Source organism: Aythya fuligula, chromosome 4, assembly GCF_009819795.1.
Source record: "Aythya fuligula isolate bAytFul2 chromosome 4, bAytFul2.pri, whole genome shotgun sequence".
In the NCBI taxonomy this organism is placed as follows: Eukaryota; Metazoa; Chordata; class Aves; order Anseriformes; family Anatidae; genus Aythya; species Aythya fuligula.
Window position 1 is genome coordinate 9020341 of NC_045562.1, and position 14948 is coordinate 9035288.

Sequence of the window (14948 nt, forward strand, 5' to 3'; positions counted from 1 at the left end):
CTATATGCTGGATTGCTGCAATTAGCCCTCTCCTCATCCTGTTTAATGACTTGTGGGTGTTCTGTGTGGACACCAAGCAAGCACAGCACTGCTTGGCTGGCTTGCTTTTCAGCACAAACAGTTCCCTTCTGGGGATCACATTGGCTAAGATCAAACATATTAGCTGCTGTATCAGGCATGTCCATGCTCAGAGCATGTCACCTACATCCTCTCTGCTGAGGATCTGAAGTGACAGCGTTCAAGTCTCTTCTCCCTGTCCTGAATAAATAAATAAGAAAGCCTGTAGACATGAGCATGGTGCCTGTCCGTCCTAGTAAAGCATGTCTTTTCTGAAATCATGCCTCTGATGGATGAGTTGGCACCAGCATGGTCAGTAGATAACCAGTGTCCATTCCTCAGCTCGCTCTCAGCTTTCACAAACCACTATGGCTTTTCATAAAAGGCTGGCTAAGCTGTGCTTTCAATTTTGTTTCAAAACAGCGTTAGCTGTCTTACAGCAGCAAGGTAATACTGAAGAAGCACATGCCACTTGAGGACTATAGAATATATAGTTCCGTAAATAGTGCTGTCGTTCTGTGTAGTAAAAACTGTTCACTTTATACCATCTCGTAATACGAAGTACAAACCCATCATTTAATAGGGCTAAAAGGAAATTTCCACTGGTCAAGTGTAATCAGATCCAATGTAGGCTTTTCCTTTGGATTTAAATAAATTAGCATGAAAAGATTGAGGCTGGCTACTGTCAATTAAAGAATGGAAGAAAAGATTCGAAACATCTTCACCTGTCAGTATGGGCGATCTAAGTATTGGATACACCCCTTGAGAAAAGGCAGCTATAGCATGGCGAAGATGCTATTATCAGACCTATTTTAACATTTCATGTTGAAAAAGGCTGCCTACTAGTCGAGAGTGATACTTCTTTTGGTTGCTTCTGTTACTTCTTTAGTTGCCAAATCCTTTGCAATCTTTATCTGAAAGGCAGGGTAAGGTTCCTCTTACAACAGTAGTGACTTAAGCACGTGAAGAAGATGCAATTTGTCCTGCTGGTGTGCTAAATAGTTAACTACTGCCATTTTCCAGTCTCGTGTTGTTTATACACAGGTTTTAAGTAGAAAGCAAGGTTAACCTGATACTAACATCTCTTTCTTCCTGAAACATATATATTCTGCACATGCCCTGCTTGTTTAATTTAACATGCCAGAACCTTCTGATGGGATAAGCATTCGTTTCCCTTTTTGGCTTGTTTTGAAAGCAGGCATTCAGCGAGGAATTACAGAGCAGAGCAGTTTGATGAGGACCTCTGGTCCTCCAGAGCAGATTAGTGTGCAAAGAGCAGGGGAATGTTTTTCAGGCTCCGGGAGGTAAGCAAAGCTCTCTCAAGGGAGATTGCAACAGAAGCCTGTGTGTGCAGAGGAATGAAATAAAACCTTTTATTAAGAGCATGTGGGTCAAGAGGGAACTTATAATACGTTCAGTCTGTCAGCATAATGATATATCCACCTGGCCCATTGTGCTGAGCCCTTGCAGGGGGAGTTCTGTTCATTCAAATAACGCATCTCGTCTGTTCCTAGAGGAAGTTTTCTACAATATTGTTATTTGATATTAATAAAGAGATGTGCTATTCTATTTTTAACCCAACTACTATGTAATGGTGTAGCAGCCAAGGGAGTTTATGCATACATCTCAGACTTACGACTCGTATTTATTTTTACTGTAGCAACATGAGAAATCCCTAGCTGAGAAGTGTCCACACTCTGGTGGGCCCTCTGCAACTGCCTAGTGAGAGTTCTTGCCTAGAAAAGCTTCTGCTCAAAGCAGATAAAAGCTTTGAGAGAAAACAGAAGTGCAGAGCCACAAGCAGAACCCTGGACACCAAAATCTCTGTTTCTTACCCCAGTCACTTCAGAAAGAGTCCCCTCCCCATTAATTTTAATGTAAGGCAAGTGCTCTAAGATTTCTAGTCTGTTTTGAAAAATCTCGACTAATTCAAGAATATTATAGCCAGGCAGAAAAGAGAAAAACCCAAACCTCATCCACCCATACTTTTATCCTTATTTCCCTATTGTTTGTTTTTTTCTTTCTTTTATTCTTCCCGTACTCCTTCTTGAAAGAAAAGCACAAGCTTACAATAAAATTTACCTGATACATTAACTTCATCATGGAAAAAAAATACAGTCAGTGACTGTAATCAGTGTTTATATTTTCCTCACTGTGTACAAAGATGGGTAGATGTGATGATTTTTGTATTCCTGGCAGGGTGTCAGGTGTGAGGTTACACAAGCAGCCCAAGGCTCATCAGGGAGTCAGTGACAGGATCAGGAGTAAAACTCAGAGCTCTCTGTTTCTAAATCTGTATGCAACTTAAAGGACTAACAAAAACATTGGCAGCATACTTAAATGAAACCTCATGTTAGGGAAAGAAGTTTCTATAGTTTGGGAAATAAGCCAGAAAGCCAGACAATACAAGTTACCTTACCTGTGAGCTTACAGACCTACCAAGGATTTTGGTACATCATTGAACATCCATTTGGATAATTCCACAAGCCTTTTTTCCCATCAGGCATAACAGTTTTGGTCCCCCTCTTCAAGATGCCTTCCATCTGTCCCTTCCTTCACCACGCTGTTTGCCATGCACCCCCTCTTCAGTGCCACTCCATGTCCTTCTTTCAGCTCTCCCTGTAACTCATTTGCTCTTGGCCAGCTACTATTGCAAAACAAAGCAAACCCCAGGAAGTCTATTCAGCCACTGCAAATGTGGAATTTGCAAATACACAATCTAGCAAATCGCAATGCTAGACAAGTGTTTACTTTTGCTGTCAAACATCCATAACAAACCCAATGTTAAGGTTCCATGGTTCTAAGATATTAAAGACTGACATAAGATTTAGTCAAAAGGTCAAAGTCCTTAACTGTAAAAGATTGCATAACGTCAAAATTGCCTGTTCTAATCCACATCAAATTTTAGCAACAAGTTATCTTACTCTTCCATCTTCCCCCACCCCCGTATACATGGCATACATGTTTAAAATAAGGCAAGACCTTTCTAACAATATTAGCAAAATGTCAGGAATCTAATTTGCAATGAAAACATAGTTTCAATCTTAATTATAGAATATCATGCACTTCTGTTCAAGGACAGAAACAGGAGAGACTCCCCATTTAACCTACACACTCAGGAAAGATCTGAGATTATACCCGAGTAAATAATCAGTCACAAAACCTCAAGCTCCTTGTTTATTAGCCCACCCTGAACATGCCAATAATTAGTCCTTTAGAAAGAAAATAAATTACTGTGCATTATCTCCAGGATGCCTGATATCATATCTGACCTTCAGCATCATTAACTGCAGACATGAAGGTCTTTCTTTAGAATAGCAAATATAGGAAGAAGCTGTGCACATTCTGTCTGAGGGTTTTTTGCAACTCTGGGGACTTTGTTGTGTGGGGGTTGTGTTTTTTTCTTTTCCTTTTTAACCACCATAAATAAGATATTAGATATGACATTTTCTTGGATATGTGCTGGAGCTTCTGGGAAATAGCAGGGGAGAGAAACAATTAACAGCTATTACAATGCAAAGATTATTGTTAATATTTCTTCCGTAATAAATCAGTATTAGCAACATGTTAAGTGGACATGAAGGCTTAGTCCTAAGCAGTAAAAATGTGAGGTTTACTCTAAGTTTATTTTTGTACTCTTAACTGCACCTTTGTAGAAAAGGAACTGCTGGCAGTTTATGCAGTTGTAGTCTATGGACAGTGGGACCTGCAAGGAGCAATTCAAAACTCCTTCATGTCGAATAAAGTCTCCTAAATTCCTTCTCCTAACTTCTTGGCCATCATAGGGACTATATGGAGACCTACACAGTTGCAGTGCAACTGAGTTAACATCATCTCTTTTGAAAGCTTTGAGCATTTGTATGCCGTATTTGTCATCTAGAATTTGCTCTACAAGTAGTGGAGAAACTCAGCGGCTTGGAATTGCTTGCTGGAGCCAGGGGGAAAGAGAAAGGATAGTGATTTAGCACTGAAAGACCCCATAATGAGAATTAAGAACAGAAGCAATCAAATAAATGTTGTTTGGGACTGGTATGTGAAAAATGACCTGCTTGCTGGCTTTGAGTTATTAAATATTGGAACTCATCTGACATATGTATATCCGTACGTACATGGTACAACCCAGCAAAGGGCTGTTCCACTGAACTCATGTCACAACGTGTGCACCACATGCCTACTTTAAATCATCTAAGAACTACTCCTGTCCAATTTTAGGCCTCTACATTTGAGGAATTAGTTTCTGTTCATCTGTCACAGCTCTGTGGTGCGGAGCCTGTTGCCACCAAAGCTTATTAACAACCTCGCTGTTGCTACACTGGATAAACCCACCAAAAAAGAGAAAGAAAGTCAGCAGTTGAATCGAGTGCCCTCTTCTTTTCTCATATGCAATTTAAGGGCTTTGACTTTGGAACCAAAAGGGGAAAAAGTGCTGTTACTGTATATTAAGCTCTACCTGACGAGTTCATTGCAACAGGATGGTGTGGAGACACATCATGTGGCTAGGCTTTCAAAAGGGCCACGTAATTATGTGACCTCAGCTCCTTTTGAAGCTGTGTAGAGGATAAAGTAAAGAGCATTTATAGATTAAAAGCAAGTGGTGCCAGATTAAAATATTATGCATTAAAGAAACAAGCAGTTATGGTGTGCTTTATGCAATCTTCACTTTATTAAATGAAAGTGCACGTCTCAGACTCTCACTGACCTTGATACAGCCTCAAAATATGTATCATTAGCTGTAACCTCAGCAGCTAATGGCATAAAGCAATTTCTTTGTAGGATAATTGTAAATATTTTTGTAAATATGACCAAAACTGAATAAGCCTTAGTATCAATGTGCCTGGAAAGATCAACTTCAGCTACTCCACTGTCTAACATACTTACCTGCAGGGGAGAGAGAAAACAGTGACAGAAGCAGCTGGAGAAAATACATGGGAAAAATGGAAAATGCATTATTTATTTTTTTTTTTTATAATATGATCGACATGTATTTTCTCTAAAACAGATAACCATTAACACAAATTCAGCATAACAGTAAAGCTAGCAACATCTAAGGACCAAAAAGGAGAGCCAGTAACAAAGTTCCCTCTGAAAGGAGCCATGATGTGTTGCTTTACACCACAGGAAGGCAAATTGTCTTTAAAATAAGCCAGTTCCCAGGCCAAGGAGTTTCCAGGTAAAATCAAACACAGGATTTTGGGATGCCCGTGGTCATGGTGCTGAGTTCCCAGTTTAAGTATCATGCATATATGCCCATTAATATTTTGCGAGATATATACTTCTCCAGGTTGGGGAGGGAAAGCATTTAGAAAAGTTGTTCTAGTGACTATTTGGTGACACTCTGTTTCAATTTTGGCCTCAAAGGAGGCAACACAATAATCTCTGCCCAATTATCTTTCACATGTCGGAGGTTCTCCATTCCCAAGTGCTTCATTCCTACCCCCTCCCTTGGCAGAAGGGTTATCTACTTCTCCCAGCGCAAATTGCAGTAGATGAATTCTTGCTGTAGAAAGGGATGTTCTGCTTGTCAAAGCTAACCACCTAAGCCAGATGATCTCACACATTCAGATAGCCTGAAGGCCATTTAGTCCCCGCGATGTGCCATTGAGTCTCCTGTGGTTATTGGCACAAATGGGTTTCCAAAAGGTCAGAGCAAGACATCTGGGACCAGAATGCTCAGGCTGAACTTCCAACGCTTAGGGGTCATCTGTGCCCACAAACAGCACTGAACTAATTAAATGAGCTTCAAAAAATATTTAGTTAATTGGATGCAATTCCCCAAAACAGTGCAAGTGTGACTGATGCTGAAATTGAGTTAAACCAAATTGATAAAAAGCCTGCTGAAGTCCTTTCTATGTATCAAAGTTGAACTGGCTTATCTTTCCAGTACACTCTGACCTCTGACACATTCACCCTTCGCCAATTTTCTCAGTGTGTTACATCAATATAAAGGTGCTAAAATTGCTGTAGATGTTCTTTTTAGAAAGAGAATAGCCAGTGCCAACATAATACATCTCTGTAATAATATATCTGGATTTGTACAAATCATTTGTGCCAGTGTAATTACTTGAGTTAAAAAAGCCCACCTTTAACACTTAATAGAAGCACTTCCACAGGGACAAAAAAATGTATTTACAAGCTTAAAGTGGAATATAAAGTAGAACTCATGGAGAAACATCAACTTAATTAAAGGCTTTTTCATGAATGTATTTAATGTGCAATTACAGGGGTGCAATTTCTGTGCATAGTCCAAGCCTCCCACTGATTCTCCAGGTATGACATAAGGTCAGGTACTTGTAAAATGAGGGAAATAAATACCCACTTTTGGTAAGCCCCTGAGATCCTCAAACAGAAGGGACTATGCAAGTGTAAAGTATGATTATTACTATTTCACTCGTCCAGCACTAAGTTACACAACAAAACATCAAAAGCCCCTTTGAAAATGTACATTTCCCAACAAGCTGTAGGAAGAAGCTTAAATTACTTTTCTCAAAGCAAGTAGCTCACTGTGAAGCCAGCTGCTCTGCATGTGAGTCAGCAGCCTCAGCAGCCTTCCTAGAGTCAAATCCAACAGCACCTTTCTAAACTCACCCTTGTTAAAAAATTTCATGATCCTGGTAGAAGTCCCTCAGGCATTTGCCAAGCAGTGCTGTTGATACAGGGAGGTAAAAAAAAAAAAAAAAAAAAAAAAAAAAAAAAAAAAAAAAAAAAAAGAGGAAAAAATGTCTTTTTTTTTTTTTTTTTCTCTTTGAAGAGAGGAGGGGAGTCATTCTTCATTATTTCAGGTACTAATCCCAGCAGGTTTGCATCGTTATCTGACGAAAATGTCCTTTCTCATTGTTTGAAGGCATAGTCAGAGGGACCAGCATGAAAGCCAACTTTGTAAGGCAATGCCTGTGCTCTGGCACCAGGAGCATGGCCATAGCCCAAACCCCTGCACAGCCACTGCAGCTATGCATGGCCACAAGCCTTCCACTTGCCGCTGCTGCTGTGATGCCTGCTTCCCTTTGGAACAGCTCTTTCATGACAATGGAGCACGTAAAAATAGTTTTACTCTGAAAGCTCCTGCCCAAATGGCAGAGGGTGTCTGTAGTTGCCTTGTTTGAGTCATCTCCAACAAATGTGTTTAATTTGCAAGTACAACTGGAGGTGGCATTTGGCATGCTGTTCAGCAATTCATCCAGCTTGGATGTCAACCCGAGGTAAGGTCTCCTCTTGCTTCAGCCAGGGGAGCCTGTCCATGCACTGTGAGCAAGTGGGGTCGTGTGGCCTCCACCGCCCATCTTGTGTACTGCCATCACCTCAACAAGGACTTTTTACAGCTGGCACTGCCCGGTCTCCAGCACGTTTGGTCACCTATTTATCTACAGCCAGCATGGTCAGCAGTGACTCTTGGCCCTTGACAAAAAATTGACACATCCATGGCTCAAATGCTCAGCATGGCATCTTGTGCCCGTAACCCTATAACCTCTTCCATGCCATCCTTCTATGTAGAACAGGTGTTTTTCAGGCTGAAAATGTGTCCTTGCAAACACCTGTGCAAGCCAGCCTGTTTGCACCGAAAGAGGTGGTGGGAATTGGGTGCTCAGTTCAGTTAGCAGCACACATGGGAGAACAGGAATGTCAGTTTGTGAGGCTAATGGAAGCAGAAAGCAATATCCTGGCCTTTTCCTCCCTTTCTTAACAGATGTGCTTTGAATACCTACACAAGGCATTTCTGTTGAAGGAATTGGTATCACTCTTATGCAGCTGCAAGACTGGTCTCTGTGAGAATCAGTGTGAAAATCTATGCAGAATTGTAAGATACAAGTATTTGTGACAACAGGATCTATGAAGAGTTTGCAAATTCTTTTAGAGTACTTTGAGACGACACTTGCTCACTTTGCTGAGAAGACCTGAACTTGGACTTCCTTTGTCCCAGGAACAGACAACACTTTTGGTAATGCTGGAGCTAATCCAGGCAGTGCTGCTCTTTGTGCCCTCTGAGTGGCAGCTATCAGATTGCTCTGCATGAAGCAGGAATGATGCACAACCTCAACTGCAAAATTTGCCAGCTGAACAGCAGCAGCAGGACAGGGGAATAGCCTTTCCAGCTCTGCATGGCTGAGCTCAAGCTCTGCAGGTGATGCAGAGCCAGGAGACGTGTGCTGCCCTATGCCTTCTCCCCCTAAAATATGCAATGGGGCACAGGAACCACAGGGATTTCTTGGTGAATTCAGGTATGAAAACATTTGAAGTTTCAGCCAGCCTAAATTCAGACTTGTCCTTGTGCCTTGTATTTCCTGCTGGCTGCCTCCTGGTCCCCAGAGGCATCTTGACGTAGGAAATATTGTCCATAAGGTTATAACTGGAATTTAGGTTGACTAAATATGGGCCTCCGCATTCACCTGGGGTGTAAGCAGGGAGTAACCAGTGTGCTGTAAATTCACACCCAGACTTGCTGAGCATTCACTCAAGCCCTCAGAAGTTGCTTGCCTGACTTTTTATGGGCAATGCCCTGAGCGCACTGGTAGAAGTGGGAAGCAGTTATTACAAAAGATTGAGAGAGCATGCTGAGAGTACACATAGGTGAGCTTGCTTCAACGAACCAAATAAATGAGTGTGAGACCATAATATTTCTAAAAGCAATTGTAAGGCTGGAATCATTGCTGTGAAATAAAGTTTTAAATAGATATTACAGGCAGTATAGTCTGTCCCATAATGCCTCAGAAAAAAACATCACCGTCCAAAAGCTGCTCTTCTTGCTCTGATATTTCAGTCGAGGTAGCATTTATGTGATGTCTGGAAACTTCGGGGGAAGTTATGTCTATACCTGCAATTGGGATAAGCTGTATCTTCATTAGCAAGCGGTGCAGCCAAGCGGGAGGAGATATATAAAGCACAACATATGCTGAGCACCCAATCTCAGCATTTCTGGGAGATGGGGATTATTGCTCTGGTTTGCCTCTAATGTGGTCATGTGCATTAGGCACACACCAGGAGTCCATTTTCCAGTTTTGTTTCATCTGCAGGAGGCCAAGGCCATACGAGCATCTCGCAGTGCGATGCAAAACATGGGGGAGATGGAAAGGGCAGTAAATTCCCTGCCAAAATACTGAAGGGGAGGGAGAAGGGTACACTTTGCCTTGCACCCACCCCAATCCCCTCCCTGAGAGAAACCCCCTTGCTTACTTTGGGTTTATCCATTTCCCTTTGCAGCAGGATGGGATTTGCAGCATTTCCCTTGTTCCCAATGCGGATGGAGAGCAGCTGGGAGGTGGTTAACGAGCCTGTCGGACTCTTGTACAAGCTAAGCAGCCCCAGTGTGCCATGCTGTGTGAGCTGCAGAAAGAAAAGGCGAGAGAAGCAATCTCTCTTATTTATCCGTTCCGAAATATAACCGTAAATTGTGTTATCATTTTGTCGATATACAGGGGCTCGCAAAGATTTCAAATAAATAATGTTATGACCCCGGGTGCCTTATTGATTTTTTAATAATTTCAAAGAGAAACCACTCGGTTTCCTGTTTGCTGACAAATTCTTTTCTCCCCGAGGAATTCCCATTGAGCATGTATTAAAGACAGGATAAAATAATTCCAAGGAAATACAGAAAGAGGGCTTTCTGCATGGACTCTGCTCAGCAAATGGGTATTTAACCTCTGACCAGTGACGACAGGTCTCTTTTAGCTCTATTAGATCAACAGCAAGCTACTATAATTAAATAAAAAAACTGTTTAGAGCCTCACCGAACATGTCCTGGGAATTAAAGCATATGGCAGGGATAGGGAAAAAAGACTTTCCGTATGCTAATGACCCTTGATGTCTGAAATAAATTAGATCCATTAGAGTTTATGCTCAATAAAAGAAAGACTTTAAGCACTCCAAAGTTAGTGACTCGAGACCGATTTTGGCTTAGAAATTCAATCTGCCTACTTATTAATTCTTAGTAAGGCTCTGAAGGAGACAGGGGATGCAAAATCATAATTCTGTGCTGTATCAGAATTTTAAAGTGCCATCAGTTTCTTTTCCTTCTTTTTTTAATTAAACCATTTTTCATGCTTCCTTTTTTTGTTCTTCTCATTAATTTGATTTTGTTCCCATTTTTGTTTAATTTCTTTCTTTTTAAGGTTTCATTTATCCTATTTCAACTGAACAGAGAACCCAGAATGAATATGGATTTTCTTGTAAGTTTAATGTTTCATTTTACGTTCCTGGATGCTAATGTGATGCTGTTCCACGGGTCAAGCTTTAGTGTTACACCAGCTCTGTGTGACTAGGCAAAGAGGGACCAATTGGGCAGAGTAAGTGGCAAGCTGCCTGCTTGACAGAGGTAGCAGTGTTTCACTGTCATTGGGTTGACACAGGATGATAACAGCCCTTATGCCCAAGGAAGATGGGAGAAGATAATGTTTCAAAGGCAGAAACTGGAGAGAATGAACCCTCTCTCTTGTTAGCATTTCCTTAGCAATCAGAAGAAATGTGGTAGAGAGATAAATTTCCATTGAGCTGGAACTCAGAGAACTGCTTCATGAACTGCTGGGGATAAAAATCGTGCTTTTTTGAGGCTGGTGCATTGAAAGTCTGATAGGCAGAGGCTGATGAAGTTTGATCAGTCCTTTTCAATATTTGCCAGCTCTCACTTATATGGCTGGAGGACAGCCAGTTTTAAATGGCTAAAAGGTGAGGAGCAAATAAATAAATAAATAAATAAGAATGATTCACATGTTTTAATTAACAGAAATAAGGTAGTAAAAAGGTCTGATTTGTTTTTGCCTTTTTTTTTTTTTTTTTTTCATTATACTATCTCTGCTACTGGGACTCTTCACTGTATAGAAACACATCAAATTTTGATCATGTACTCAGTCCTTCTGGAAAAAAAAATGTCTAGTGGATAATGATGCTAGAGATTAGCCTGGAATTAGTGCTGAAGATACTGTATAAGCAGCTAGTAGCAATATCATAGCCATTTTCTCACAAGACAGCTATAATAAATCTGGGTTCCTTTTGGTAAATTACCACATTATTTCTTGTGCTTGCTTCGGCTTTTATCCAAATATGTATATGTTAATGCCAGTGATGAGAATTTAGAGGTTGATTCTCTGCCTTCCTGGACTTTTTTAAAGGAAAATAGGTATAAGGGAAAATGGCTTGACACATTACAGGTCAGAAAAACCAAACTCAAAGATACATTCTGATATTTCAGGCATTCTCTAAAACTGGATCTTTTTTTTTTTTTTTTTCCTCTTCATTAAAATAAATAAGGATTCCAAAGCTGGCAGCCCCACAGCATGATATTTGATGTCAGAAGAACCACTAAATGATAGTACTATGATACTGTGTCACTAAGATGTACTCATTTATTTAATGGATTTAATTTGCTTCATGAAACTAACTCTGTAACGTGTTGTGCTTAGTAGTTCAGTGCCTGGGTACCAGACAGATGAGCAAGCAGATAGGTACAAAGATAGAACACAAGTTTGAGAGAAATCAAAAATAGTTTCCCATCAAAAGGGCATAGACCTGTTATATAGCTTTAGAAATGGCTTTTAAATTAACCTATAAAAAGGTAGTAAATATCTCAGGAAACGAGAATAATAAGAATGTATTTTCTCAAAAGTCCCTGTGAGGACTGCATTGCTCTAAAGTTCCTGGCCTCTCTCCCTCTAGCTGCTCCTGACTCAGATGATGTTGCTCTCTACGTTGGGATCGTCATCGCCGTGATCGTGTGCCTGGCTATTTCTGTGGTTGTGGCCCTCTTCGTCTATCGCAAGAATCACCGTGACTTCGAGTCAGACATTATCGACTCCTCGGCGCTAAACGGAGGATTTCAGCCTGTTAATATCAAGGCTGCAAGGCAAGGTTAGTTGCCGTAGCACTCCATGTTGACCAATTCAGTGATATGCTATGAGAATATGGTCTCTGGGGCTGTATGAATGATATTCGCTAGATGCTTGTTGGCACTTCATAAAGGGAGAAAGATTATATCCATTTGTTTCTGATGGCCAAGTGCTAAAAACCCATGGTGGCCTTTTTCAGATGTGTCCAAAAACATACAGCAGCGGTACTTAGCTTGTATAGAGAGAAGGTGAATGTGAGAGTGAAACAGACATTTATAAAAATACAGGTCTTGCTCAAATTTAAATCAAAATCAAAGCTATGACAAAAACAAGAGAGACAGGATTCATCACGGGAGTAATACAATACAATAATTCTATCACATCCACCTCCCCTTTGTTTCACTAATAGCCTTTTTTACTGTGCCGTGTCTCCACAGGCATAAGTAGTGGTTTAACAAGTACTTTACTTTCAATGGACAATATAGAAGAAGAAGTTCTAGTGGAATACCATTTAATAAAGACCATCTTTATCACATGTGCATAATAGCTTGATGATTTCCACACTTTGGCAGCCAGAAGACAGCCATTCAAATGGGCTGTTTTTTTCAAGACCCCCATTTAAGCGGAAGAGTTCCTCTTTTTTTCTTTTTTTTTTTTTTTTCCAATACATGTTTATGAAGAATAAATCAAAGTAAGGGTTACGATGACAAGAGAGTTGCCATACAGAAGGTTAGCAGAAATGTCATTTTCTTTGCTGAGGATAGCAAAGTGTGTGACACAGGTACTAATCCCACACTGGCGGGGAGTCATGGGCACAATGACTTCATAGCTTTGTTCTCTCTGTTATTTCAGGAATTCTGTCTTTAGGCCAATTAGATAAATTGGTTAGTAATTCTCACTTAGTATTTAAGGAAGGACTATTAGTTAATAAAACTAAATCTACTGAGTATGGAAAACTTCTTGCCTTGAAGTTAGGCATATTATGCTTGAAATCTGAGCAAATCTGAGTCTGGAAAATAATCCTACTGAAAAACACTTAGAGCAGAAACATGCTGTAATTTTGCATAACAATTAGAGCGCAGAGTGGCTGGGCCAATACAAGCTCTGTGAGATTTCTCAATATAGATGCCTGGAAAAGGAGATGAAGGTCAGTTTACAAGGACTTTGTATATCCTAACCTTTGGTATGAGCAGAACAGAATGAAAAACCAAATCATTAGTAGGAAGAAAGTCGTCAGAACAGAGAAATAATCATAAGCAATATGGTTCTTCTTTCTCATCTCCAATGCAGACCTCCTGGCAGTGCCACCAGACCTCACTTCTGCAGCAGCCATGTACAGGGGTCCTGTTTATGCTTTGCATGATGTCTCTGATAAAATCCCGATGACCAATTCTCCAATCCTGGACCCCCTGCCCAACCTGAAGATTAAGGTCTATAATACCTCTGGTGCAGTCACCCCCCAGGATGACCTCTCTGACTTCTCCTCCAAGCTGTCCCCACAGATTACCCAGTCCCTGCTGGAGAACGAGACCCTGAACATGAAGAATCAGAGCCTTGCTCGGCAAACAGACCCATCGTGCACTGCATTTGGGACCTTCAACTCCTTAGGGGGGCATCTAATAATTCCCAATTCAGGTAAGTGCTAGCCATGTTTTAGGGTTTTAAGTGGAGTTAGCTTTCTTCTACGCCAGAAAAAAAAAAAAAAAATTAATTAAAAAAAAAAAACACAGGGTCACTCCTGGGACTGTGCCTTTTCTTTGTTCAAAACAAACGGATGTTTTTTCCCCCATTCAGATTAACTAAGAAGATTAACTAATATACTTCAAGGATCCTTTCCCCAAAGTCTTGGCTGCCTTTTTAACAAAATTTTGCAGGGCTCTTACCACTTTCTGAGATACGTTAGGCTTCAGTGCTCCCCTGTGTGAAGTGAGATTCAACATCCTTGAACTTTTCCTTTCATGCAGCTCTAGAATGGGGACTACAAGCCAGAAAGCCTCAATCTTGTCATCACACATAAAAAGGACAAATTAATTTAAAAACAAATTGGTTGTTCCACTTCCAATTCATTGCAGACTGTGTGGTATTGCAGTAGGATAGCAGAATGCTAATTTTTGGAAGGCTTTTTTTTTTCCTGCACACATCATACAGTCAAGGAAAATAAGGCCCAAGAGTGTCTTGTCCATATTTCTCTCCTTGTGTTGGTTTTTTTTACAACATCAGAATGGAGTTTAATCAAATGCATGATGCAGTGGATTTGGGGGTTATTAAAGCTTCCCTCTTTCCACAGTGGTCAGGAATCCCCCTGTCACTGGTCTGATCCCAGGTAGTATCCCCTTTCTCTGGTGCACTGAGTCCAGGTAGTAGCTTTGTGAGACCACCACTCACATCTACCCAGTGCTGTAGCTGAAGGTCTCACAGCTTCCAACCTTACATCCTGTGGTCAGCTCTTGGCCATTTTACTGCACTGTGCCCTGTCTGTTGAGATGGTGCCTAACCCTGTCTCCTGCTCCATTTGCTGGATCTTTTTTTTGTTCATTGATGTTATGGAGAAAGCAAAACATCTAGGTGGCCCAGAACTGATTTGTTCCTTCCAGGATACAGCCCTACTCAGCCCAGGAAGCAGCCAAAAGCGGGCCTTCCTCTTTGAGTATCAATGGAGAAACACTGACATTAAATATAAGAGCCTAAGTGGAAGGTGAATTGCTTAAAGAACTCTAGCACTAACTGCTAAGTAACATTGATAATTCGTGCTATACAATCCTAGATTTCACATTTCTCTAAGCTGCAGGTGAGGGTAGCCATTAATACTCAGGTTTCTTATGCCATGGTGGTGCACACTGTCAGCAAAGTCCATTAGTCATATTTAATTCACATATATTAATATCAATTTGTAAGGAAAAAGAAATGCTTGTTTATTGCTGTAATTGCTTCAAAATGATTAAAATAAGCTTTGTAAAATACATCAATCTGTCTACTGCTACTTACTGTGTATGCATCCGTGCTGCTTCTAGACGTATGTATATCCTCCTAGCAGTATGATAAAAGTCCTTCATTTCCCCTGTGCCTGCCCTCTTACAGCTG

At 40.7% G+C, this 14948-nt stretch overlaps 1 protein-coding gene across 2 annotated transcripts in view; it reads left to right on the forward strand.

The window, feature by feature from the left end:
- The window catches only part of UNC5C (unc-5 netrin receptor C), a 245542-nt gene that overhangs the window by 209454 nt on the left and 21140 nt on the right, over positions 1–14948 (forward strand). The window contains exons 8-10 of one of the 2 annotated variants that reach the window (XM_032186568.1): positions 10158–10214; positions 11698–11889; positions 13158–13502. In XM_032186568.1, coding sequence (XP_032042459.1) covers positions 10158–10214; positions 11698–11889; positions 13158–13502 — 594 coding nt within the window. The remainder of the gene's footprint in view (positions 1–10157; positions 10215–11697; positions 11890–13157; positions 13503–14948) is intronic. The other variant, XM_032186569.1, reaches the window with a different exon arrangement.